This window comes from Trachypithecus francoisi, unplaced genomic scaffold (genome assembly GCF_009764315.1).
Source record: "Trachypithecus francoisi isolate TF-2019V2 unplaced genomic scaffold, Tfra_2.0 Lachesis_group3, whole genome shotgun sequence".
In the NCBI taxonomy this organism is placed as follows: domain Eukaryota; kingdom Metazoa; phylum Chordata; class Mammalia; order Primates; family Cercopithecidae; genus Trachypithecus; species Trachypithecus francoisi.
This window is the reverse complement of record NW_022681468.1, coordinates 85,624,840-85,652,782: the sequence shown is the minus strand read 5'-3', so window position 1 is coordinate 85,652,782 and position 27,943 is coordinate 85,624,840. Positions and strand designations below refer to the sequence as shown.

Sequence of the window (27,943 nt, the reverse complement as noted above, 5' to 3'; positions counted from 1 at the left end):
TATCAGTTATAAATTTTAATTGAATTATCCACAATTTTGAATTTTTAACTCCTCCAGTTGGAATAAATAATCAAGAGTTTACTATAGTGCTAAAGAATAGATATTAAGGAAAGAAACAAGAATGAACATGAAGAGGTCCTTCTTTAGTAAGACCCTAGTCTTAAAGCTCTGTAGGATTTACAACTTAGAGCCACAAACTAACCAGCTCATCAGAGAATGACCTGTCAATACTGTCAATATCTTCTCTAATGAGGTAACACTATGGTATTGGCACCTGGGGAATTGTTTGTCTGTAGTGAGCTGACACACTGTATTTTCCAGCTCTGGGCTCTCACCGCAGCTTATGCCAGGATTCTGTACAAACTTGCAGCTGGGGGCCTTGTGGACCCTGTGCATCACTTCTGTGGAGTCATGGATGAGGTTATTGCTCCACTTGCACGATCTGTTTGCTTCTGAAACTTTTCTCCAGACTGTCATGTCATTGCAACACTCTTTGTCATTACCTGAACTGTTTCCCTTAGGGTCATTATAATGTAACCTTCTGAATGTCAGTAATGAGGAAGACAAATCATCCTTGGACATGCTGAGGCTGGTATTTTTAACTAACAGGATTGAGTTCATTAATATCTCAATGGTCTGTTTTTCTTGGCTACTTTTTGCCATGTCATATTGCATCTCTTCCTCTGTAAATTCTTCTTTAATTATCTTCATTGTGCTTTCTGATGCTTCTGCAAGAACCAGCCCCAGGCTGAGCAGCAGCAGAGGAAAGCTCTCCATCTCAGATGTAGTGTAATCTCTTCTGCAGTAAAGACAATAAATGAAAGATAAAATAAGAGGAAGATTAAAGAGGTAGTTCTTTCTTCCTCCTGACAGTTATTCCTGGGAGTGACCCCTACATGTAGGTTAAAATTTTTACATTTGTGAATGGAACTATGATATAATAGAAACACAATCAGCTGTGGAGTCTGAAGACTCATGTTCAAATCCCTGCTTTTCTGCTTATAATTGATTCTACCTTATTTAACCCCAGTTTCTCCATCTGAAAAAAGTTGTGAAAATTACGTAAGGTGATATGTTTAAAGATCTACAACAAAGTATTTGTTTCTTATCCATTTCCCTTGGTCTATCGTCTCATTGGTGGGGTGTAGAATCTCCATGGTGGGTCACAATTCTCACTCAACTCATCCCTCACCATTACTGTATCACCTATGACCTCATATATATAGAACCTGGCACATGGTAGCCACTTGAAAACAAAATAAAACACACATTGCCATTTCCCCATCTCTCATTTCTTTTTCCACCCATTCTCAGTAATAAGATTTCTGTCTTGACAAGTTCCTTCAGCAAGTGGATCCTGTAGAGGAAGATTCCACTTTGTTGCAGAGCTGGAAGTGAAATTGTGTTTGTTTCCTGGGAGTTTCTGCTGTTGTGTCCAAGTGAGGGAAGGAGGGGCAAAGAGGGGTAGACAGGATTATATGAGATTAATACAGGAGACCATGTGGAATCAAGGAAGCTCAGGGAGAACTGAACAAAGTGTCCATTTGGCAGTCGGAATCCCAATGGCCTGGGCAGCACCATTGCTTCTTATTCTGTGAAATGTTTTCTGTCTATTTATACCAAAACCCAGCCATGACTTTTTTGTTTTCTGAAACCCTACAGCACAGATTAAGTTGCACTTCATTTTATATGATCTTTTTCATTTTTCTAGTTAGTTGATTAATGTTAATCTTTTCTCCTTCTTGTTAGGCTAAAAATTCCTTGAGCCTGAAACACAGTTTCTGATTATTTATACTTTTATTCATACAGAATCAAATAATGAACTGTAGATCAATAAATAATCTGCACTCCAGGATCAGTTATAAATTTTAATGGAATTATCCACAGTTTTGGGTTATTCACTCCTCCAGTTAGTATAAATAATCAAGAGTTTACCATAGTGTTAAAGAGTAGATGTTAAGGAAACAGGAAGAAGAGCACAGCAGAAATTCTCAGTCTTTTTGAAACATGTAATTCAAGTGGGCAGCATTCAGAGCTGCCTGGGTTTTATTCACTGTGTGTAATTACTGCACACACACTAATTTCTCAACGCTATTTGTTAACAACATAACATGACTTTACTAGTATATAAAATCCTTTACTTGAGGTCAATCCTGGAAAATCCCGAAAGAATGGTTATTTAAGTTAATAATTCTTTCTCTCTCTTTAGAATGATTCTATTTTTCTCTTTTTTATCTTCCACCTCTATAGCCTGCATCCCTTCTACATTGATCTCCTACATTATTACCCTTACTTCCCTCCTAATCATCCCTTCTTGACCCTCCAATTTCTTCTATACACTACTTTTCTAAAAACATAACTTGCAATGACACTCAGAATTTTTGAAACATTCCTCTTTGCTCACAGTAGGAAGTCTGATCCCCTGAGCCCAGTAGCCAATGCTCTACTTGCTCTAATCTCAATCTGCCTATCAGGATTTATTTTCCATTATTTTGCTACACAAACCTGCCTTAGTCCATCAGTGTGACTCTCTTTTTTTTTAATATACCCTATGCCATCTTTCCCACTTAGCTTCTTTCTTGAATGGCTATACTTTTCTGTCTCTTGAAATCCTTCAAAGCCCAGTTCAGATCTCATTCTTCATTTTACACATTTCATCACTGCTTAAGTCTACTAAACCCATTTCCAACTTCTCTGAACTTCTAATCATTCCCTTCTTATACTACTCATTTGATGTTATTATGTATGAACTTTTAAAACATTATATTTGAATTTAAAATGTCTGTGTGAGAAACTAGAGCAAAAACCTAGCACCAAAAATACATAAGCCTTAACTGGGTTAATGGATTATTGATAGATTATTAATAATTAAGTATATGCATCCAGATGTGTGCCCGAGGATGACTTGACCAAAGACCTGATGCATTTTGAAGGGAGAAAGGATGAGGGATTTATAGGGAATTTATTTTGTTTCCTAAACTTCTATATCCTATGCCATTGACATCATTAGTAAGGTGATAACAGGGAAACAGAAAGACCAGGAGGAGAAAAAAAAAACAGGAGGAAGAGCAGGGCAGAAATTTCCAGTCTTTCTGAGACATGTATTTCAAGTGGGCAGCATTCACAGCTGCCTAGGTTTTATTTGAAACTGCTAAGAGGTGCCCATTAAAAAAATATACCTGGCCGGGCACAGTCACCGGTGCCTGTGGTCTCATTGCTTTGGGAGGCCAATGTGGGAGGATCACTTGAGGCCAGAAGTTCAAGACTAGCCTAGGCAACATAGTGAGAATTCATCTCTACAACAACAACAACAACAACAAGCCAGTTATGGTGGTACATGCCTATAGTCTCAGCCACTCAGGAGGCTGAGGGGAGAGATTTCTTGAGCCCAAAAGTCTGAGATTGCAGTAAGCATTGATCATACCACTGCACTCCATCCTGGGCAACAGAGTGAGACTCTGATTCTATATATCTGTATAATATATATATGTATATACATATTTAGATACAGATGGATAGATGTAGATACACACACACCCAAACTATAAATGTCTAAAATTCATTTGAATTTGGTGTTGATCCCTGTTGAATGAAATTACTCTGAGGATAGATCCTATTGGTTCATCTCAGTTATACTTTTATCTGCAAGATATTTTTAATTAGAAAAGAGGAAGTTTGGTGAGGAAGGGGAGAAAAAGCACTGAAAAGGAAAGAAAAGACAACGAAACCTAGGGAGAGGGATAGGAAAAGGACTCAGAATTCAGAAAATAGATGTTGGAACCTAAAGGATGCATTTCATCCACTTCAAAGTTTTGCCCAGAAAATGATGCTACCAAGACCCAACAAATCATATGCTAGGGACCACCTACCTGTTCCTGTTAAGTTTCTATTCAGACGCTGAGGACTCTGTTTACCTGGTGACACCCAAAATTATATGGAGACAACAATGACAACAGAATTACCACAGAGAACTAGAAAATGAAACTCAGCTGAAAAACGGCCACCTAAGATGGAAGAAGCCATGAGATGAGTAAGCGTTGCCTGCTCACAAGGTTGCAAACTGTCCTTCACTTACGATTATCCCCCACCTCCCCCTCCTCAATCTAATCAATCACATGGTTACAAGAGACAGAGCTAAAAACTAGCATAAGTGCACCTTCTTCTTTGATATGACCTTGAACTAAGTCCAAATGAGCAATGAACAGCTGAAGTCTCTCAACTGAAAAGATCAGGACAGAGAGTGCTCTCCAAAGCCTGTGACCCACTCATGCCTGCTCTAGGTCACTGTAGGAGTCTCTAGCTCTCACATACAGGATTGAAATGCCATAGCTCAGAATTAGCGACAACAATAATCTGGCCTTTATTTGCCAATCGCCCCTTATTTCTTACCACCACACAATACAAATTCTCCCCTCCAACAATGGCTATGATATAGCCATTTTCTATACTACCTAAGAAATAGAATTATAGACTAATAGACTTGGAAAGAACTTGAAACATTATCTAATTCAAGATCCTCACTTTACAGACAAGGAAACTAATGAATAGAGAAGAAGAGGACTTCATGAAATCCCCAGAATTAGAAGCCTCTCTTTCTCTTCCTTCTCCTTCTAGCTGTAAGGATACTATGCCTATAGCTGAATGTGGGGAAACTAAGCAGTAAGTCCAATTGTAAGAACTGAAAAGAGAAAAGAGTTAGTAGTCCGGCTCAAAGTCCGCTCTGTTCCTTCTGGAGATGCAAAGAGGAGATCACTGAGCTCTGAGAGTCTCAATCCCTTCCTGGGAAATCCTTATCTGTGTCTCTCTAAAGTCTTTAAGGGAAATGGTTTCAGACCAGTCAGGCTCCTTTCTTTATTTCAAGCCAAAAAGGGAGCTGCTGAACAGGAACAGATGCTCCTTCAGTTGTGTATGCTATCTTTAAAAAAGACCCTAAGAGGTGACCTCTGTTGCTTCTACAGCTAGCAGTAGGGCTAGGATTAGGCTGAGGTTAATGAGACACTCACTCTAAGACCAAAATTTAAGAGGGTGCCAAAAAACTCAATAATCAAGATAAATAATATTTTAATGCAACAATTTTAGAAAATATTTAATTAATTAATTAACTTATTTATTTATTTTTGAGACAGAGTCTTGCTCTGTTGCTCAGGCTGGAGTGCAATGGCATGATCTCAGCTCACTGCAACCTCCACCTCCCAGGTTCAAGCATTCCTCCTGTGTCAGCTTCCCAAGCAGCTGGGGTTACAGGCATGCACCACCACACCCGATCAACTTTTGTATTTTTAGTGGAGACGAGGTTTCACCATGTTGGCCAGGCTGGTCTCAAACCCTTGACCTCAAGTGATCCACCTGCCTCAGCCTCCCAAAGTGCTGGGATTACAGGTGTGAGCCAATGCACCTGGCCAGAAAATAAATTTAATGCAAAATAATCCCTGATGAACAAATGTTAAAATTGTAAATACCAGGATCTGACCCTACACTGCATGTTACTCATGTAACTCATCTGACCCTAATCTTAGCCTTGTCAGATTGGATCTTCAAAATTTTGTGATAGATATTTTGAGCATCCAAGATTTTTGCATTAAGTTTGATTTTATTAAAATACTGAAATCAAGGCCGGGCACGGTGGCTCACACCTGTAATCCCAGCACTTTGAGAGGCCGAGGTGGGCAAATCACCTGAGTTCGGGAGCTTGAGACCAGCCTGACCAACATGGAGAAACCCCATCTCTACTAAAAATACAAAATCAGCCAGGCGCAGTGGCACACGCCTGTGATCCCAGCTGCTTGGTAGGCTGAGGCAGGAGAATCGCTTGAACCTGGGAGGTGGAGGTTGTGGTGAGCCAAGATCACGCCATTGTACTCCAGCCTGGGCAACAAGAGCGAAACTCCATCTCAAAAAAAGACAAAGAAAATACTGAAATCAAATATATTCATCTAGGTTACCAGGTTTTTGGTCTTTTGGTGCCCTCTTAAATTTTGCATCTAAAGTGAGTGGCTCATTCACTTTATCTTAATCTCAGTCTTGTCTCCCATCAAACGACCCAGAAATAAGGGACAAAAAATTGAAACACATGTAGAATTTATGGTTTAATTCAATAAAGATTATTTTATTGAAGCAGAATAAAACAATCCCAACTAAGCAATACAGGAAGGATAAATTAATTACCAGTGGCTTCCCCTTCCACTCAAGGCATTGCCCCATGTCCACGGTTCAGGTCTGCCTCAGGCAGAGCCAGCTCCAATGCCATTGAAAGAAGAGATCTCAGACTCGGGAGCTGATCTTAAGTTATTTAACATAGCCCAGGAAAGTATCTGGCCTCAAGTCATCACAAGTGACAAGAACAAACCCCTCTGTGGTGAAATAGTGGTACCTGCAGGCAGGGTATCTTGTGCCCTCAGTGAGCTGACAGACTGTCATTTTGAACTTTGTCTCACTCTGAAAGCAGAAAATGGCCGAAAGGTTTTGGCAAGCTACCTTCTTGGGAGAAGTGCAAATACCATTGATTTTTCGAGGCCTCTCATGGATGAAGATGTGCTCCTTTTTACAAGTGTGGTCAGGTTCCCTGATGACTCTTTGTATGATCATGTGGTTGCAGTACCTCGCAGGAACGGGAACGTCATTCTGAGGGTAGTCCACATGCAAGTGTTCTAAGGTTGACGTCACTACTTCATCGTTCACCTCATTTTCCCAGAACAGAAGCACCAAGAAAATTATCACCATTATTATCATCAGAGGTAAGAGTGACTTCACATCTTTGGCTTTAACTGCTGTTGAGTAAGGGAAGATAGAAAGTAGCAAAGGACAGTCAGATTCCTCCTGCTCCAACCCCTGGCTGCTCCCCCATCCTTGGAATATTTTATTTCCTTCTCTCCACTAATTAAAATCACACTGACCTTGCAAGATCCAGCTGGAGGCATAGTTCCCCAAGAAAGCCTTTTCTGACCATGTCAGCTCTCAGAGTTTGGTATTGAGCAGTTCTCTAAATTATTCCTGCTGTATTTGTTTTGTTTCTACAAGTTCTTTGGTAGCATCTTTGACCACATCTCCTAGTTCTCAAATCCTTCAAAGTGCTCAACGCAGAGCTGGACATACAGAAGGTGGTCAAGGTTATTCATATTGCTAAATAACCTTCTTTCCTATAATTTTCTCAACCTTAACTCCACCCAATTGCACATGATTTTAGTACCTTCTACTCATCTATTCTTCCCAGTTCCTTCCAAGTCCCTCCCTCTGTCAGTCCTGCTTGGCTCTGTGCTAGCTCCTCTCACCTGTCATTTTTCTGGTCGTTCTCACAGGTAACATAGCCTTTTGATCATGAATTTGAGAAAATCGCTTGTGTCTTGCTGTTCCCTGACAATAACTGATAGACAGCCTGTTGAATGTGGGGAGGGCCAAAGTAGAAAAAGGGAGGGACCTGCAGAGGGTGTGCTTGGGCACCGCTGGGGAGGAAAAGTTACCTTCAGCAAGAGAGTCAGGTAAGGCAGGTCCGGAATGTGTCCTCATTAAACAAGTGAGGACTTTTCAGAACATTTAGTGAAAGCCAATGTGTACCAGCCACAGTACTGTCTCCTTTCTAAATTTTCAATCAATCTTTATGACAAATATATGAAATTTTTCATTTCATTGACAAATAAATGAGTTGCAGAAAGGTTAAGGTGGAGATGGGAAGTGAGAAGGAAAGCAAGAGTCCCATCCTGTCAGTGCCAAACACTTGAATTTCAGTTTTAGCAAGTTTCATTTCCACATGGTGTCTAGCACAGGACAAAAACAATTCCCTGGTGATAACATTAATCTTGATAAATACCTGGGTTCCTGAGGAGTATGGAGATAGTTCCCAAACTGCTGAACGGTAGAATCAACGGGAGATTTAAAAAAATATTGGCTTCGGCCGGGCGCGGTGGCTCAAGCCTGTAATCCCAGCACTTTGGGAGGCCGAGACGGGCGGATCACAAGGTCGGGAGATCGAGACCATCCTGGCTAACACGGTGAAACCCCGTCTCTACTAAAAAAATACAAAAAACTAGCCGGGCGAGGTAGCGGGCGCCTGTAGTCCCAGCTACTCGGAGGCTGAGGCAGGAGAATGGCAGGAACCCGGGAGGCGGAGCTTGCAGTGAGCTGAGATCCGGCCACTGCACTCCAGCCCGGGCGATAGAGTGAGACTCCGTCTCAAAAAAAAAAAAAAAAAAAAAATTGGCTTCCACCTTGATATATTCTGTTTTTTTTTTTTTTTGCGACGGAGTCTCGCTCTGTCGCCCAGGCTGGAGTGCAGTGGCCGGATCTCAGCTCACTGCAAGCTCCGTCTCCCGGGTTCACGCCATTCTCCTGCCTCAGCCTCCCGAGTAGCTGGGACTACAGGCGCCAGCCACCTCGCCCGGCTAGCTTTTTGTATTTTTTAGTAGAGACGGGGTTTCACCATGTTAGCCAGGATGGTCTCAAACTCCTGACCTCGTGATCCGCCCGTCTCGGCCTCCCAAAGTGCTGGGATTACAGGCTTGAGCCACCGCGCCCGGCCTACATTCTGCTTTAATTGGTATTGTGTGTGATCTGTGTTGGGGACTCTTAAAGGATCCCCAGGTGATTCTAATATATAGCAAAACTTGGGAACCACTGAACCATGATATACATGGAAAACCTACATGGGAGGTTAGTGGATAAGGGTTTAGTAAAAAGATAGTGGTTCAAAGTATTGAGACCAGAGAATTCTTTTTGTTGCTGTCACCTCCCAGTGAGTTGATATAGGAATGGGCAAATGGACTCAGTTTTACTACTTCATGCCCTGAAGTCATTTCTCTTTTGGAGAGACAGGTACAAAATCTCCTCTGTGCATATCTGTGTCTTTCTAATTGGCAGGAAGAAAATGATTGCTGAGTAAAAAATTATCTAGGAAAAACAGAATACTGGAGAAGCCTTCAAAAAAATGCTTCTCTCTATATACAAAAACAAAAGCCAAATTTCAAATTGTCAAAATGAGCAACCAGGAGAAAATATTTACTTTCCAAAAATGTCCATTCTGGGTGTCCTTTCAGAACTCAAACTATCCTATTTTGGATACGTGTTACCCAATGTCACAAAGATATAAGTGCATGCTTAATTTTTGACACAATTTTCAATTAACAAAATTTGATTTTGTACATCTTGCAGAAACATTTCCAATGTACACAGAGAAGTACATCTACGTACTGTAACACGTTCATTATTTCCTGCCAGAACTTCCAAGCAGCTGAAGTACAGATACTTCGCTAAGTGTACAGGTGGAGAAGCGATCCCTGTTACAAAGATTTTCCCCAAAGGAGGCAACTAAACCTATCCCTAGAGTATTACACTGCAAAGGAGTTAAGACTGAGTCCAAATGCTAACTAGTGTGGCAGCCTGGAAGAAATTATTTGTAATCTCTAAAACCCCATAAGGATTAGCATCTACATATAAGGAAGTCCTTCCTGTCAGCCCTAAAAAGACAGGAAACCCCCGGGGAGAAAAAATTGTCAGAGAAAAGCCAATTTCAGAAGATGAAGTCAAAATGGGTAAGAAGCAATGCTCCACTTCATTAGTAATCAAAGAAATGAAAGCTAAAATAACAAAAGAAATAGTTTATAACCATCAGATTATCAAAAATGGTTATGAAGAATTAGAAAAACAGATAATATCAAGTGCTGGTAAAAACATTGCTGGGCATAAAAATTGGTGTGACAATACTAGAAAGTAATCTGGAAATGTTTGGTAAAATTAAGGGTTTGACCTGAGACCTTTTAATCTCACTCCTGGGTGTAGACTCTAACAAAATATCACAGTATTGGCCGGGCACGGTGGCTCAAGCCTGTAATCCCAGCACTTTGGGAGACCGAGACGGGCGAATCACCAGGTCAGGAGATCGAGACCATCCTGGCTAACACGGTGAAACCCCGTCTCTACTAAAAAATACAAAAAACTAGCCGGGCGAGGTGGCGGGCGCCTGTAGTCCCAGCTACTCCGGAGGCTGAGGCAGGAGAATGGCGGGAACCCGGGAGGCGGAGCTTGCAGTGAGCTGAGATCCGGCCACTGCACTCCAGCCTGGGCGACAGAGCAAGACTCCGTTTCAAAATAAAATAAAATAAAATAAAATAAGAAATATCACAGTATTGCTTCTATATCAAATTAAAACTAATTGAGAATGGGCACAGTAGGTAATGCCTGTAATCCCAGCACTTTGGGAGGCCGAGGCAGGCAGATCGATTGAGGCCAGGAGTTTGAGACCAGCCTGGGCAACACGGTGAAACCCCATCTCTATAAAAACACAAAACTTAGTGGGGTGTGGTGGTGTGCACGCCTGTAGTCCCAGCTACTCGGGAGGCTGAGGTGGAAGGATCACCTGAACCCAGGAGGTAGAGGCTGCAGTGAGCCAAGATTGTGCCACTGCACTCCAGCCTGGGTGACAGAGTGAGAGTCTATCCCCCACCAAAAAAAAAAAAAAAGAAAGAAAGAAGAAAGAAAGAAAGAAAGAAAGAAAGGAAGGAAGGAAGGAAGAAGGAAGGAAGGAAGGAAGGAAGGAAGGAAAGAAAGAAAGAAAAAGAAAAATTAAATCTAATTCTGAGTCTTTTGGCTTAGAATTAATTCTCACTGGGGAGAATTTCAACTCATGCCATTATAAAGTTCCCTCTCTCTCCCCAGATTTCCAAGGGAATCTGGACGGCGTATTGTTCTTATTCCTTCTTTTTTCTGTGGCACCTGTAGTGGCCAACGGCATTAACTAAAGGACAAACATTCTCATTCACTTCTCTGGTAAAAACACCTAGAATACAGAGTTCAGATCCAGAATCTTTTTTTTTTTTTTTTTTTTGAGACGGAGTCTCGCTCTGTCACCCAGGCTGGAGTGCAGTGGCCGGATCTCAGCTCACCGCAAGCTCCACCTCCCGGGTTTACGCCATTCTCCTGCCTCAGCCTCCCGAGTTGCTGGGACTACAGGCGCCCGCTACCTCGCCCGGCTAGTTTTTTGTGTTTTTTTTTAGTAGAGACGGGGTTTCACCGTGTTAGCCAGGATGGTCTCGATCTCCTGACCTCGTGATCCGCCCGTCTCGGCCTCCCCAAGTGCTGGGATTACAGGCTTGAGCCACTGCGCCCGGCCCAGATCCAGAATCTTGACCCTTTGTTGTAGTAAGACGTGACTTTTTTCAAACACCTACTATATAAAGGATTTTTGTCACCTATTGTAAGGGTCTTTCTTTTATCATTCACGTATTATTTAATTCAACATATATTTATTAAACACTACCTGTGCCAGGCACTCTTCGAGGCCCCTGGGACACACCAGTGAAAAGACAAACGTCCCTGTCCCCACTACTGGCTCTAATCAGTACCTCAATATGAAAATGGGTAATTAAAATAGAAGAACTGCACATTTATTCTGCCGTTCCTTCAGGAACTATATTCCTGGGCAACCAAATCGCTTCCATGTGCTGTGGAAAAGCTCTTCTTTAGAGAACAATGACAACTAATAAATATGAAAAGAATAATAAAATTAGAAAATTGTCATTTTATAATCATTAATGAAATTATTAAGCCAGGCAAAAAGCATTTGCTGAGTGATAAAATTATTAAAAGAGAGCCTATATAAGGCTGGGCAGAGTGGCTCACGCCTGTAATCCCAGCACTTTGGGAGGCTAAAGCAGGAGGATCATGAGGTCAGGAGATCGAGACCATCCTGGCTAACATGGTGAAAGCCTGCCCCTGTTAAAAATACAAAAAGTTGGGCATAGTGGCAGGCGCCTGTAGTCCCAGCTACTTGGGAGGCTGAGGCAGGAGAATGGTGTGAACCCGGGAGGCGGGGCTTGCAGTGAGCTGAGATCGCGCCACTGCACTCCAACCTGGGTGACAGAGCGAGACTCCATCTCAAAAACAAAACAAAACAAAAAACAAACAAACAACACACACACACACAAAGAGAGGCTATGGGGAACTTTGCAATGGAAGATCTGGTTGCCACCACCCAAACAGAAGTAGAAGGTGAGTTATGATGTGCCACCTAATATGGTACTATAGCAAGTGCACAGCACTGTTTACCCAGTAATATTGCCAAAGAATTGAGTAGATTAGTTGATTAAGCCTTAGATTTAACTTCCAGATTATAGGAAATTTAGGGAAAAGAGCCACAAGTTATATAATACTACAAGAAAGCAATAAGACACGTCCAGATTATGTGACATTCTGCCAGTTTCTTCACAAAGTCTATCATACAAAAACAAAGAGGGATAAACTGTTACAGATTAAAAGAATATTCAGGCCGGGCGCGGTGGCTCAAGCCTGTAATCCCAGCACTTTGGGAGGCCGAGACGGGCGGATCACGAGGTCAGGAGATCGAGATCATCCTGGCTAATACGGTGAAACCCCGTCTCTACTACAAAATACAAAAAACTAGCCGGGCGACGAGGCGGGCGCCTGTAGTCCCAGCTACTCGGGAGGCTGAGACAGGAGAATGGCGTGAACCCGGGAGGCGGAGCTTGCAGTGAGCTGAGATCCGGCCACTGCACTCCAGTCTGGGCGGCAGAGCAAGACTCCGTCTCAAAAAAAAAAAAAAAAAAAAAAAAGAATATTCAGATTTTGAATCTTACTTGAATGTGAATATGGACTGGGCATTAGATTATGTTAAGAACATAATTTTACTTTTATAAGATATAATAATTATAATTATATAGAAAATGTCTTTATTTTTTGGGGATAATATTCAAAAGTTCTAAGAGTGAAATAACATGATATCAAGTATTTTCTTCCAAGAAATAAAGAGAAAAGAAAGGAAGGAAGAAAAAGGAAGGAGGAAAACAGGAAGAGAGAAAAAAAATCAATGTGGCAAATTTTTCATAATTGTTGCTTTTAGGAGGAAAAGTGTAATATGATCTATTATTCTATTCTTTCTACTTTTGTGTATATTCGCAAATAAGTATTTTCTAAAAATTAAATTCCTGCTCTCATGAAATTTACATCTGGTGGAAGGAGATAGATAATGAAAAATAAACATGATCAATACTTTAGTGTTTTAGAGGATAATAAGTGCTGTGCACTTTTTTTTTTTTTTTTTTTTTTTTTGAGACAGAGTCTCACTCTGTTGACCAGGCTGGAGTGTAGTAGCACAATCTCGGCTCACTACAACCTCAGCCTCCCAGGCTCAAGCGATTCTCACGCCTCAGCCTCCCGAGTAGCCGGAATCACAGGTATGCACAACTATGCCTGGCTAAGTTTTGTATTTTTGTAGAGATGGGGTTTAGCTGTGTTGCCCAGGCTGATCTGGAACTCTTGGATTCAAGCAAGTCACCCATCTCGGCCTCCCAAAGTGCTGGGATTTCAGGCGTGAGCCACTGTACCCAGCTGGTGTGCAAATTTAAATAGGATGATCAGAGTAGTCCTAGCTGTTGTAGGTTTTCCCTTTCTGCCTTTCTGACCAAGTGCTAATACTGTTTGAGAATCTATCAGTTCCCCATATAACCATGAGCTTCAAGGGAACCTACTGGGGATCTGAGTGTGAATCTGCTGGGCCCTGAATCAATCAAGGTAATCCCATTCATGTGGGGCCAGTGAGAAGGAAAGGATGCACAGCTGGAAGCTTTTGGGAAGCGTGCACAGGGTGAGGATAAGCTGCTGTAACAAAGACATCATCAGGCCAGGCGCAGTGGCTCACACCTGTAATCCCAGCATTTTGGGAGGCCGAGGCAGGTGGATCACTTGAGGTCGGGAGTTGGAGACCAGCCTGGCCAATAGGGTGAAACCCTGTCTCTACTAAAAATACAAAAATTAGCCAGGCATGGTGGCGTGTGCCTGTAATCCCAGGTACTCCGGAGGCGAACGCAGGAGAATCACTTGAACCCAGGAGGCGGAGGTTGCAGTGAGCCGGGATCGTGCCACTACACTCCAGCCTGGGCAACAGAGTGAGGCTCCATCTCAAAAAAAACAAAAACAAAAACAAAACAAGAAAACAAAGCCATCATCAGTAATCCAGTGACTTAAAGAAGTTACAAGGTGATTTCTTCCTGGCTTAACAGTTCAAGGTGAGCACTTCAGATTCCGTTCACACCATCATTCAGAAACTCAGAATTATTCATATATACTTTTCTGAAAACATAAAACACTTTAGGAAAATATTAAGGACTAATTCAACTATATTATGGAGTGGAAACCTACCAGGTTATCTACTCAGACTTTTTTTTTTATTTGGATTTTTATTTTTAACTGACAAATAGTAATTGTATGTATTTATGAGGTTCAATGTGAAGTTCTGATATATATAGTACATTGTGGGATGTTATATCAAGCAAATTAACATATCCATTACTTTTTTAATAGTGCAGATCCTTTTTTTTTTTTTTTTTGAGATGGAGTCTTGCTCTTTCGCCCGGGCTGGAGTGCAGTGGCCGGATCTCAGCTCACTGCAAGCTCCGCCTCCCGGGTTTTACACCATTCTCCTGCCTCAGCCTCCAGAGTAGCTGGGACTACAGGTGCCCGCCACCTCGCCCGGCTAGTTTTTTGTATTTTTAATAGAGATGGGGTTTCACCGTGTTAGCCAGGATGGTCTCGATCTCCTGACCTCGTGATCCGCCCATCTCGGCCTCCCAAAGTGCTGGGATTACAGGCTTGAGCCACCGCGCCCGGCCCAGATCCTTTTTTAATAGTGAGAACATTTAAAACCTACTCTTTGAATACTTTTGAAATCTACAAAATGGCAGCATGGCCCAGGAGTGTGACTGGCAGTGAAGGAGCTGGGAAGACCTTGGATGCAGGAAGGTCATTTAAAGCAAAAGGTGCTCCCTTAACTCCACGATTTTTCTGGCCTTTTCCTACTTCTCTATCACCCAGAAGCTACCTTTGAGCACCTCTCTTAAGACTAAAAGGTTGAAAGTGCCTCTGAATTGGGACCCGATTTCTTTCCTTTTCTGTTTATTTTCACTAAGGAGCCCCCCGAACTATTTTCATCTCCTACTCAGGTGATGAAAAGAGTCAGATGATATCCTGAGTTTCTAGCAGTGGAAGTAGGCCTTGCTCATGAGGAAATCTAGGCTGGTTCACACACACTCTTAGTCACCCAATGGAAGTTCACATATCGAGAAATATTTCTAAGAGCAATGCAAAGGCCGTGGGACTTTATCAATCCCTCCAGGAACCCTTTCTTAAACTAACCACCCACCTCTCTTCCTTGAGTGTCTACAAGAAACTTTTCTGTGGTTCCTTCCAGCACATAACTTCCTATGTGGTGCTACAGGAGGTTTATCTGGCCTTCTCCTTACATGGTGCGGGCCTCTGGAGAGCAAGAGGAATGTGCTTGTTCTCTCTAGCACACTGCCTGGTATTTCTGAAGAGATCAAAAAATGTTTGTGGAGTGGATGAATGGGTGAAAGATGTCAGATGTTTCCCCTCTTCTGCCAGTGAGTAGCGGTGTGATCATGGGAAAGTCATGTCACTGCTCAGGGTCTGCATTGCTTCAGCTCTAAAATGGGGGTAATAAAAAAGAATAAAGGAAGAATTTGACTATTTATAAGGTCTCACTCTGCTTTTACAAACTAAAGTTCTGAGCTAAATTAAAATGAACTCAATGACCATTCTCCTAAGATGACAATGCTCTGGCTACAAGTTTTACTTTCCCCCACCCTGAGGGAATATGAGGTGGTCTCTGCCTCCCAGCCTGGAGTGCAGGGGAGCAGTAGCAACCGGGGAGCTGGAACCTGAGTAGCAGACCCTGAAGTGGGAGCTCTGACTCAGGAGTGTGGTGGAGCAGTTCTGTGAACGTGCCTCGGAATTAGCATTCGGTCGAAGGGACACCTTCCTAAATCGGGAACACTTACTACTGGGGAAAAAAGGCACGAGACACCCCTACTCTGGAGGGTTCATTGTCTACTTTTGGCAATTGCAGAGCTGTTTTCTTGACAAGGTGTGAAATGAAGGATTTGTGCGGTACCCTCATAAGCCCCTGGGCACTATTCCAAACCCCCTACTACTACCTCACCTGTCCCCTTGTCCAGGTGAAGTAGACAGACTGGGGCCTGTACATGTCCAGAACATGCTGCTCCTGATCATGGGCAGGACATGTTCTGACGAAGCCATCATCTCAGCCCTGCAGGGATAGCCCTGTACTATGCACATGGGAGGTCCTGTTCTCCCTTGCAGAAAAACAAGTCATTTTTTGCTTTATAACTTTCCTTGTGTCTCTGAAATGATTGCCACCAGGCAGTAGCCCAAGGAAGACCAGGCTAAGGGAAAGTTGCCTAAGCCTGTCTTTCTAACAGCTTCTGGGTAGGACCCTGCCTTCAGTTTTCCACTTCTGAGAATGCTTTGATCACAGCTTATCTGGCTTCTCCTGTGTGTCCCCAGGCTAAGCTCTCAACAGTTCCCTTTGAATTCTCCTTGAGGAAGGACCATTAACCAGCCTTCCCATATGGCACCTCCCGGACATTCATATCTTTCATAGCACTCCCAGGCTCGAAATAACATAATTGTCCCCTGACCCCAAATAATCACGAAGGCCCTAAAGAACCCAGATGTGGTAAAAACAGAAACTCCCACGGTGAAACCCCGCCTCTATTAAAAATACAAAAAATTAGCGGGTGTGGTGCCGCGCGCCTGTAGTCCCAGCTACTCAGGAGGCTGAGGCAGGAGAATCACTTGAACCCGGGAGGTGGAGGTTGCAGGGAGCCAGGATTGTGCTACTGCACTCCAGCCTGGATGACAGAGTGAGACTCCGTCTCGGAAAAAAAAAAAAAAACCCAGAAACTCCCTTTTCATAACCACTTAACTAGAGCAGAATAAGCAGTGAGCCGAGAGTTGTGAAAGCTGGATTCCAGGCTTGACACGGACCCTGCCACTAACTAACTCTGTGACCCTGAGCTTCATTCCATGGGTCTCACTGGCCTCCTTTGAAAGTGGCTGGGAGTTGGCAGAATTGGTGAGATGGAGGAGGTGAAAACAACTCACAGTTTTAGAGGTGGAAAAGCACCTCAGACTACACCATTCTCTGAAGCAGGGCTCTATGCTTGTGTGTTGGAAAGCTGAACTGTGGCTCCCAGGGGCTCAGCCACGTTTCCAGCAGCTTGTTCTGGACACGTACAGGCCCCAGTCTGTCTACTTCACCTGGACAAGGGGACAGGTGAGGTAGTAGTAGGGGGTTTGGAATAGTGCCCAGGGGCTTATGAGGGTGCCATACAAATCCTTCATTTCACACCTTGTCAACCCTACTGCACCACAGTAATCTTTTTTAAACACAAATCCAGTTATGTCATATCCACTTTCTCCATCTAAAATGTGTCAATGGCTTTTCATTAGTCTTAAGGTAATGACCACAGTCCTCACCTCTGCCTACCAGGCCTTGCATAGATGGCCTCTCCTCAAACCGCTCCCTCTCCATCTTCTATTCCTGCCGTGCACTCCTCTTTCTAGTTCCTTCAACTCTTTGGGCTTTCTTCCAACTCAAGGTTTTTGTTTGTTTGTTGTTGTTCTTGTTGTTTGTTGTTTTGAGATGGTGTCTTGCTTTATTGCCCAGGCTGGAGTGCAGTGGTGCGATCTCAGTTCACTGCAACCTCTGCCTCCTCAGATCAAGCGATCCTCCTGCCTCAGCCTCCCAAGTAGCTGGGATTTCAAGCGTGCACCACCATGCCTGGCTAATTTTTGTATTTTCAGTAGAGACAAGGTTTCACCATGTTGGCTAGGCTAGTCTCAAACTCCTGTCCTCAAGTGATCGTCCTGCCTCGGCCTCCCAAAAGTGATGGGATTACAGGCGTGAGCCACTAGGCCCAGCCCAACTCAAGGTTTGTTTTTTTTTATTGTCATTGTTGGTTCCACTAAAGTAACCGTCAAAAAGATGAATAAGCTTTATAAAGAAAAGATCTCTGATATTATGAAGAGCAAAATATAGTTCTTTTTGGCTATGAAAATATATTATTTCATTTACTCAATATTTATTGAGCAAATAGTTGTTGAACATTTATTGTATTCCAGGCACTGTGCTTAGAACAGAGATTTCTACAGGAAAGCAGAGAGATGTTGTCTCTGCCCTCAGGAAACAGTCAGACAATTTTTTAAAGCTAAGAAATACAATAAATGTATTATGTTAGTGATAAGGACCACAAGAGAAATTGCAGGGTTTTATGCAAGCAAAACAGACTACTTCACTTATTCTGGGTTTTCTGGGAAGGCTTGTCTAAGGAAACGAAGGACGCATAGGTTCACCAGGCAGAATGGGGAAGGTGAGTGGAGTAAGGAATGCTCCATAGTGAGAGAACCAGACTATGTGGCCGCAGCATGAGCTGTAGTACCCGGTGGCAGAGGTGCTGCTTGGATGGGTCCCAGTGGAAACATGGGAGGCAGTGAACAGGTCTCCCGCGAGTGTGAAGAAGGCACTGAAGCAATTGGAAGCTCACAGCACCAAGAAGGGATGCACCTTCGCCAGCAGAGTTGGATGGGCATTTCTGACTGTACTATCTGAAGTAAACGCTCAGTCCCTGCTGGACACGGCACAGCTAAAGGACCTTCAGGCATAAGCTGGGTTCCTGGGGGCCCAAATCCACAGCTTGGAGCAAAACCTGGGAGTAAAGGACCTCCAGGTGCAAGCAGGGCACTTAGAGGCTCAGATAAACAGCCTGGAGCAGGAGCTGGAAACAGCTGTTGGCATGACCTTGATCCCGTCCTCCAGGCGGGACACTCCCGCTTGGTCTGATCCTGAGGAGGAGGCTTCTTCTGCTGCGGGCTTGTCCTGTGATCCATCAGAAGATTGGGACCCGAGGGGAGCTGATGGGACCCGAGGGGAGAGCCCAGAGGCCCCCCCCACAGTGGTGGAATACACCTCTTATAGGGCTTATACTCCCACTGAGTTGCAGGAGTTAGGTGAGCAATGCAGGGAGCACCCAGCGGAGCCCCTCCCTGCCTGTCTACCCCATTTTGGGGATGAGGGAGCTGACAGCATTTCTCGCTCTGCCTCCGAGATGGAGAGGCTGGCTTCTATCATAATCACCCCTCGCTTCATTAGTGGCTGCAGCTGTGCCGGCAGTTGGCACAAGGGCAAGGTGAACACATGTTAATCGAGTGGCTGATGGCCGCCATATGGACTGTTAGGAATGATGCCGGATACCGGAAATTGTGAGTAAATGGCTATCATATGCTGATTTGGTACAGGTATCCCTGGGGATGGGTATGCGGCAGGCTATGTTTGATCTGAATACCTAGAGGCTAGATGATGAACACTTTATCTCCCAAATGAGGGATCCTGTGCTGGGCTGGCAGCCTTCGAGTGCTTTTGGCTCTCTAGCTGCTGTTCTTACTCCATATGTGGAGTGCCGCATAGAGGAAGTGACTACTGCTATGGCAGCCCTCGAGGAGGCGGAAGGCCATCAGCGGGACTGGGGAATCCGCGCCATAAAGAAGGGGAAGATGCCCCCTGCACAGGTAACCACCCTGCGAAATAAAAAGGGACCCCAGCGGGTGACCCGTATGCAGATGTGAATGGATTTACTTGCAGCTGGGCTTGCTGGGAAGAAACTGACAGGAAACCCAGTGGAATGTTGCTGGCTCTGTGGAGGCAATTGTTCCCCCAGCAGCAATTACGGAAAATACCCGAGGGGGCAAAATACTGTTGCTCAACCCAGCCCCGCCCGGACACGGCAGCTCAAGGACTATTTGCAGACGGGTGAAGAGACCGGGCTCTTCCTGTTTGATTAGGGAACTGGCTGAAGTGCTTGGCTTGGTGGGGGGACCGGATGACTGGCGGCCTCATGTGAAACTGGCAATCCACTAATCCTCCACCAGTGTACAGCAGGTCCTAGCACTGGTAGATACTGTTGCAGACTGCAGTCTTGTTTATGGGAACACAGATAAGTTTCCGGGAAAAGCTGCATTCATTGATGGTTATGGGGGCCAGTCAGTGAAAGTGAAACCTGTGTCTCTGCATCTTGGCTTCCAGCCTGTATGTACACTATCTATGTTTCTCCTATACCTGAATATATTCTGGGGGTGGACATTTTGCATGGTCTGGACTTACACACCATGGCCAGAGAATTCAGACTCCAGGTTCAGGTAGTAAGGCCGGTACTGCGTGGGCTTATACACGTCACCAGCCCCAAGTTCTGCCACAACCCCAACAGGTTATCTCCATTCGTCAATACCATTTGTCAGAGGGGCATACAGAGATAACTGAGATGATTAAGAAGTTAGAGGAGGTGCAAATAGTGTGTGACATCCATACCCGCTACAGTTCCCTGGTATGTCCAGTCGGAAAGCCTGATGGGACTTGGAGGATGAGAGTGGATTCCCAGGAGTGAATAAGGTGACACCCCCTCTGCATGCAGCTATACCATGGATTTGAGGGACTTCCTGACAATGGAACTGGGACAGTACCACTTTGTAGTGGTCTTAGCTAATGGATTCTTCTCCATCGACATTGCTCCAGAGAGCCAGAAATAGTTGGTCTTCACATGGGAAGGGTGACAATAGACTTTCACTGTGCTGCCACAGGGCTGTGTGCATAGCCCCACCATTTGTCATGGTCTTGTTGCCATGGACTTAGATGCCTGGAAATGTCCAAAAGGGGTCTGTCTGTTTCATTACATTGATGATACCATGTTAACCTCTGATTCTCTTGCAGATTACGAAGCAGCAGTGTCCCTCTTGCGGCAAGAGTTGGCAGCATGCGGTTGGTATGTCAACGAATCCAAGGTCCAAGGGCCCGGATTGTCTGCCAAATTCTTGGGAGTTGTTTGATCAGGTAAGACAAACGCCATACCAGAGGCTGTCATTGATAAAAGCCAGGCATGCCTCCGACCCACCACGGTGAGGCAACTGCAAGCTGTTGTGGGCCTCTTGGGGTACTGGCAGGTATTTGTGCCCCATTTGACTCAAATGATAAAACTGTTGTACCAGTTAACACAAAAGGGGGCTACCTGGGATTGGGATGATGAGGCTGGAACAGGCTTTCCGACTGCCAAGCAGGCCATTCAGCAAGCACAGGACTTACAAGGAATTGATAAGGGGTGTCCATTTGAACTTGATGTACATGTAGCCACAGATGGTTTCGGCTGGGCCTACAGCAGCGCACGGAGCACTTTAGAATGCCAATAGGTTTTTGGTCCCAGCTGTGGAAGGGAGCTGAGCTCCGGTATTCACTGATAGAGAAGCATTCAGCTGCTCTGTATGCTGCTGTTCAGGCCTGTGAGAGCTTGACAGGAAGGGTTGCAGTCACTGTGCGGATGACTTACCCAACAGCAGCGTGGGTGCATTCATGGGTAACAACGCCCCAGACTGGGGCAGCACAGACATCCACATTAGCAAAGCGGGGTGCCTTAGAACAGCAGAGTATACTAAGTACAAGTCTATTAGCAGCAGAGTTACAAGAAGTTTTAGGGCCTGTAGTCCTAATGCAAGATAAGGCCATGGGACCTGAGGCACCCCAGACCTTGAGCCATCACCATTTAAAGAAGGGCGCCCTCCCATTCCTGATGGGGCACGGTATACAGATGGGTCCAGCCGGGGTGCTACTGCTGCCTGGACTGCTGTAGCAGTCCAGCCTAGCACTGATACCATATGGTTTGATAACGGGTGCGGACAAAGCAGCCAAAGGGCTGAACTTAGAGTGGTGTGGACGGTGATTACTAAGAAGGAGTCGCCTATAGTACTTTGCACCAATAGCTGAGCAGTCTGTTGAGGTTTAACTTTGTGGTTGACTACCTGGAAGTTACAGAATTGTCTTGTAGGCCATTGGCCCATTTGGGGCCAAACCACATGGAACGACCTCTGGGAAATAGGTCATCAGAAAGATGTAACTGTCTATCGTGTGTCAGGTCACGTGTCTGGCCACCTCCGGTAATGATGAGGCAGATGCCTTGGCCAGGGTCTGATGGTGAGAGTCAGCACCTACACAAGATGTAGCCTTGTGGCTACATAGGAAACTGGGACATGCAGGGAGTAAACGAATGCAACAGGTCAGTAGGCACTGGAGTCTGTCTTTGCCGTTGCAGGACATTTTGGAGTCCTGCTGGAAGTGCCCAGCCTGTGCTCAGGCATACCCCAAACGGAGGCACTGCCCAGTGTAACACAGCAACTAGGCCAGATGCCCTTAACCAGATGGGAAATAGATTCCACTGGGCCACTGCCAAAATCACAGGGCTACACATATGCCTGTAGATACAGCCACTGGCTTGTTGTTTGCCTACCCTCGCAGGGCGGCTGACCAGCAATACACCATTCCAGCCCTGCAACACCTATGTGCCTTATATGGCTATCCCCTGGCTGTTGAAAGTGATAGAACACATTTCACTGGACAGCAGAGACAACAGTGGGCACAGCAGATGGACATACAATGCGGATTTCATGTTTCTTATAACCCACAAGCCACTGGCATGATTGAGCAATGTAACGGACTCCTGAAAAATGGGTTACAGTTGCATGTTGCTCCCCCATCTTTGCAGGGCTGGAGTTCCAACTACTTACAAGGAATTGATCAGGGGCGCCCATCCGGACCTCATGTACATGTGACTACAGATGGTTTCAGCTGGGACCTATGGCAGCGCATGGAGCACTTTACACTAATAGGTTTTTGGTCCCAGCTGTGGAAGGGAGCTGAGCTCCGGTATTCACTGATAGAGAAGCATGTAGCTGCTGTATATGTTGTTCTTCAGGCCTGTGAGAGCTTGACAGAATGGGCTGCGGTCGCTGTGCGGAACGACTTACCCAATAGCAGCGTGGGTGCATTCGTGGGTAACAACCCCCCAGACTAGGGCAGCACAGACATCCACACCCAGGTTGGACCGATTACTTGCAAGGAATTGATCAGGGGCCAGTGCAACACATTTGCCTCTGGTTAAGGGCATCTGCCCTACCATCACTTAAAATTTTGTGTTAAAATTTTGAACGAGCGACCACGAAAAGGTGGCCTAGCCCTGGTGGAGACGCTGTTACCCTGGGCCACCATCCCCATCCAGCTACAGATACACACCAAGGATGCCCTCCTCTGACCAGGTGTGGGGACAAATGCCTGTCCCAACGCCCCTGAAGGCAGGGGAACAGAAAAGCTGGTGTTGGCCATGGACCCTCCAAGCCCCCCATTGCAAATGGTTAGCTATTGTAGCCCCCTGAGGGGAGCATCTGCAGTATGACTTACATGTGACTTCTTGGGTATTTAATGTGTGACCTCCACAATTGACCATTCATAGGCGAACGGCCAGGGAAGGGACCCTCCTATATATGTACTGTCTATGTGGCCTATTTTGAGCTCCCCATGACTTTGGCTTGGGTACAAGCCCCAAAAGAACCATGGGGAGCTGAGAAGGTATGGTATCATCACCCAGGGCAGAAGCCCTTGGCAGCTGCATTGCTACCCAGAGAAGAAAAGTTAGCCTGTATTGGCCGGGCGCGGTAGCTGATGCCTGTAATCCCAGCACTGTGGGAGGCTGAGGCGTGTGGATCACCTGAGGTTAGGAGTTCGAGACCAGCTTGACCAACATGGTGAAACTCCGTCTCTACTAAAAATACAAAAAATTAGCCAAGGGTGGTGGCGCATGTCTGTAATCCCAGCTACTTGGGAAGCTGAGACAGGAGAATTGCTTGAACCCAGGAGTCGGAGGTTGCAGTGAGCCAGGCTCGTGCCACTGCACTCTAGCCTCAGCAACAGAGTGAGACTCTGTCTCAAAAAAACAAAATAAAAGTTAGCCTGTATTTTGCCTGAGGGACGTGATCTACCCATTAATACCTGTGCCTGCTTTGTTGTTCTGGCTATAGGCTGACATGCTCCCACAGCACTATGGACTGGGCCCACACCTACGCTGATGTGACCAATGTCTCCAACTGTTGGATCTGCTCCACCCTTCCAGCAGCAGCTGCAAACAGTTTGCCCTGGAACGTGTATCCTACTTCTGTGAAGAACTGGACATGGCTAGAAGCTTGGGGTCCCACGGACAATGTGTGGGATGCCACAGGGTGGGCTTTGGATAGAGGACATCACAAAACCCATGGCAAACTTGCTCCCTGGCTGACTCCTAGTGTCCATGATGGATGGGGCTGGCTAATGGGAGAACACGTGGTGCCCCCATTGCAGGTATCACAATGTATAGAGCAGCACTGGGGTAAAGTCACTGTGGGATGGTTGCCTACTGAGGTTTGTGCAAATATAACATGTGTCACCTCACCAAGGGTGTGGTGGAACAAGCGGCCTTACCAAAGCTAGGCCCGCATGGACTTTGTGTCCCCTGGGAGTTTATGGGTCTGTGGGGACACACGATGGCCATATTGGCCAGCCAATTGGACTGGATATTGTACCTGGGGTTGGCCCTATGTGCCTGGCACTGTGCTTCCCACATTGACTAGTCGTGGCATAACTGGGAGCCGCTGTGTTCCAGCTTTTTGCCAGTGCATCAGGCCCCCTGGTGGTTCTATCCCTTAGCAATGACTATCCCTGGAGCAGGCATCATTACTGTAGAAAAGCAGGTTGCAGCCCCTTTGCAGACCACACAGCTCGGGCCTGAGGTGCCCTCCTTTGGTTAACTGATGAAGTTGATCAGATCAGGAAGGTGGCGCTGCAAAACCGGACGGCCTTAGACATAGTCGCAGCTGCCCAAGGTGGCACCTGTGCCCTTGTAGGGACACAATGTTGTACATTTATCCATTACAATCACTGGAATACAATGGCAGCTTTACAAGGGGTGTCATAGGAGATTAAGGTGACTGAGTACCTTACTGATGACTGCCTGCAGAGACAGTGGGCGTCTTTAGGCTCTGGCCTACATTGGGCTCTCATAATCATAGGTAGCACAGCAGGAATATTAGTGGTAGGTTGTTGCTCTCTGTGTTGTGGCTGTGGCCTATGGGTCCAGGGTGTGCCATATGTACACGGGTCCCCACCAGAAGGATTCCTAGTCCTAGGGGGTGGAGTGTGAGGAACATGGCTGTGTGCGGTCAAGCAGGCATAGGGCAGCAGGCATAGGCCAAGGTAAACAGCCTAGATGACTCATCGGGATTGGGGCACAAGCGCACAGTTCCATATCTTATATAATCATAGCCATGTAGGCACAACATAAAGAAGCTCCCCACCTGGCTCTCAGTCACTATCGTTTGTGTAGTGTATAAATGTAACACTGACCCTGTGAAGGGGCTGCTGAAGAAAGCCATGTCTCATTTACCTGCTGTCTCTTGAGTGTTCTTCCAGCTCCCTGACCCACGTCCACCCACTCCCCTCAGCCCTCAGCTGGGGCTAGAACCTAACTCTGAGCATGACAGAGATACACAGAAGGTTGTAAGCAGAGAAACGACAAGCTCCTAGGATTTGAAAGGATCATTCTGACTACTTTGTGGAAAATAGATTTGAGGGCACAAGGACAAAACAGAGAGACCTGCTAAAGGGCTGCTGCAATAGGGCAGATGAGAAATGGTGATGGCTTCGACTAGAGCAGTGGTGGTGGAGGAGGTGGTGAGAAATGTTTGAATTCTGGAAATATTCTGACAACAGAGCCAACATCATTCGTTAAGGGATTGAACATGAGTTGTAACAGAGAGGAATAAAGGATAATTCCAAGATTATTTGTTTCATAGTTCTTCTAAATATCTGAAGAAGTATCAGAAGTTGAATACTCAACAGTGTAGCTAGGAATTAAGTGAAAAATACCTGTGATTTCTAGTTTTTGTTCATCAGATGAGTCAGGACACATCTGGCTGAACTGTAGGATGTAAACACTGAATACCCCACTGGTAGCAGGGGAATAGAGATGAAGAGGGTGTTCTGAGGGTCTAGCCGTTGCATAGACAGTGAAAGCCTCCCTCCCCTCAACACACACAGCCACATACCCTTCTCAAATAAGCAGAGTGAACCACTAGGCTGTCTTTTCCCTCTTTGAGTTTCTTGCTCATACCACAGTCCATTTCTGTGGCTCGGAAAGTAAGGAGGATTGCAGAGGCAAAATAATTCGGCACATGGTTGTACCCAAAAGAAAACGTAACTAGGGAAGATCAAGGACCAGCTAGAAGGGGGTGATTCTGAGGAATGCAGAGTAGGACACAGGGTTCTTATAGAGTTACCCCGCCCTATATCGTCTCTGGCTGTGGCCTGTAGAGGAACTTGGTAGTATATGTAGCCCCCAGGGCAATTCCAGTTACATCTTGGGAGCTTTTTTTCTGAAAAATAACCATTCCTATGCTGGGCATGGTGGCTCACAATGGTAATCCAAGCACTTTGGGAGACTGAGGCAGGTGGATCACGTGAGGTTAGGAGTTCGAGACCAGCCTGGCCAGAATGGTGAAAACCTGTCTCTACTAAAAATACAAAATATTAGCCAGGTGTGGTGGTGCAGGCCTGTAATCCCTGCTACTTGGGAGGCTGAGGCAGGAGAATCTCTTGAACCTGGGAGGTGGAGGTTGCAGTGAGCTCAGATTACACCACTGCACTCCAGCCTGGGCAACAAGAGCAAACTCCATCAAAAAAAGAAAGAAAGAGAGAGAGACAGAGAGACAGAGAGAGAGAGAGAGAGAGAGAGAAAGAGAGAGAGAGAAAGGAAGAAAGGAAGGAAGGAAGGAAGGAGGGGAGGGGAGGGGAGGGGAGGGGAGGGGAGGGAAGGGAAGGGAAGGGAGAAAGAAAGAAAGGAAGGAAGGGAAGGAAGGAAGGAAAATAAAACCATTTCCAGGGTCGCATCCTCAGAGATTGCAGTGTAATTGTTCTGGGCTTGACTCAGCAGTGGATGGTTTAAAAAGCTTCACAGGTGACTCTAATATGCAGACACGATTGCAAATCCCTGTGGAGAAATTAATTCCCAAGAGGCTACACCATCGAGTTCCCCACTCCCACGCACACACAGAAGGGTTCAGTGAGCTCAGGCTTGAATGACGGCGCCCAGGCTTTATTATGTGACAAGACCTTCGCCCCATCTGCTGGCCTCTGCGCTTACAAAGTGAGGGTTATGTGAAATTGTTAAAATATGCCTGTCCTGAATGAACAATTCCTGGATAATAACAAAGAACTGCAAAAGTGAAAACGTGGTTGACTTAAAATAATGCTTATGTGAAAGAAATACTACATGATATGTGGTAGCACCTGGTATTTATCCTCATAATGTAATACCAATACAAAGAGCATTTTTGCCTAAAGATGAAATACATGTATTTGAAATAATGGAGCATTAGATGGTACTCACATACTAACTGTAGACGGTGCTTACTTTGTACGATAGTGTTTAACATGAACAAATCCGTTTTTTTATTGGGATGTCCACTGACAGAAAATCTGTGACTTTATGGGGGCCAGCTGAGAGAGAAAAATCACAGGGCTCGTCCGGGATTTGAACCCGGGACCTCTCGCACCCTAAGCGAGAATCATACCCCTAGACCAACGAGCCAACTATAGAAGGCGTTTGGGTTACTAAACTTCAATAAGGAAAGTTTTAGCCACGTCTACAGTTGGTACTGTGGTCTTCTACAACTATGGGCATGGGTGACACCTAGTGGATAAAATTAATCACTGCAGGTTTTCTCACCTAAATTCCGGAAGGCGGCGCCTTTTGACTGCAGATCCCTTTTAGGAAAAATGTTCAGGTGTCAGCGGGAATAATTTAGCTGCATGTTTTCACTTCCGAGTAAGCCAAAGATGCTGCAGAACAGGGAGCGGGCAAATCAGGGACCGTCCCAAGTTATCCGGTGGCCAGAAGGCATCTCGTCCTTAGCAGGTACCGACCGCCGTGCCCGCGACCAGCGAAAGCTGTCGCCGCAGGGCGCCCTCCGTGGAGAGACCCCGAGGCAGAAGAGGGCCGTGACGCTGCCCGGTGACCCGCCTTGCCTGGCACGGGGCTGGCGCTCCAAACCGTTAGACCTGACAAGGTTGCCCTCCCTCTCTCGGGACACTTTTCAAAACAAGTATTATAACTCTTTCCACCAGTTTCAAATAGTGCGGCTTAAAAGATGAAGGAGAGCTAAACAAACCATAAAGAAAAGAAAGAAAAAGTCCGGTAAAACTACAAATACAGGATCATGAAGT

At 45.4% G+C, this 27,943-nt stretch overlaps 1 protein-coding gene, 1 long non-coding RNA gene and 1 other non-coding gene across 8 annotated transcripts; 1 reads left to right on the top strand and 2 right to left on the bottom strand.

Moving 5' to 3' along the window:
• RNASE11 (ribonuclease A family member 11 (inactive)) lies at window positions 1-27,752 on the bottom strand. Of its 6 annotated transcripts, none has more exons than XM_033188741.1 (3): window positions 27,447-27,697; window positions 6,599-6,767; window positions 1-799 (listed from the first exon to the last, which is right to left on the bottom strand). In XM_033188741.1, the coding sequence occupies exons 2-3, from the start codon at window positions 6,727-6,729 to the stop codon at window positions 178-180; spliced, it is 753 nt and encodes a 250-aa protein (XP_033044632.1). In that variant the 5' UTR covers window positions 6,730-6,767; window positions 27,447-27,697; the 3' UTR covers window positions 1-177. The 6 variants fall into 6 exon arrangements, with proteins under 6 accessions (XP_033044632.1, XP_033044630.1, XP_033044629.1 ...); XM_033188739.1 differs by lacking the exon at window positions 27,447-27,697 and adding an exon at window positions 7,269-7,396 and having other exon boundaries at window positions 6,599-6,764; XM_033188738.1 differs by lacking the exon at window positions 27,447-27,697 and adding an exon at window positions 7,269-7,392.
• On the top strand, window positions 19,285-26,177 carry LOC117070083. Its single transcript, XR_004431763.1, has 3 exons — window positions 19,285-19,386; window positions 20,582-20,701; window positions 23,710-26,177. It is a non-coding gene; the product is annotated as an uncharacterized LOC117070083 (long non-coding RNA).
• Window positions 27,237-27,308, bottom strand: TRNAP-AGG. The gene has a single exon. It is a non-coding gene; the product is annotated as a tRNA-Pro (tRNA).
• Window positions 27,753-27,943: the final 191 nt, after the last annotated feature.

Excerpts from the sequence above, each read along its gene's own strand:
- RNASE11 (XM_033188738.1), bottom strand. The coding sequence starts at position 7,302 with ATGTTACCTGTGAGAACGACCAGAAAAATGACAG. Across the intron at positions 6,768-7,268 it reads AACGACCAGAAAAATGACAG|CAGTTAAAGCCAAAGATGTG; the intron begins GTGAGAGGAGCT and ends CTTACTCAACAG. Across the intron at positions 800-6,598 it reads GACGTTCCCGTTCCTGCGAG|AAGAGATTACACTACATCTG; the intron begins GTACTGCAACCA and ends TCTTTACTGCAG.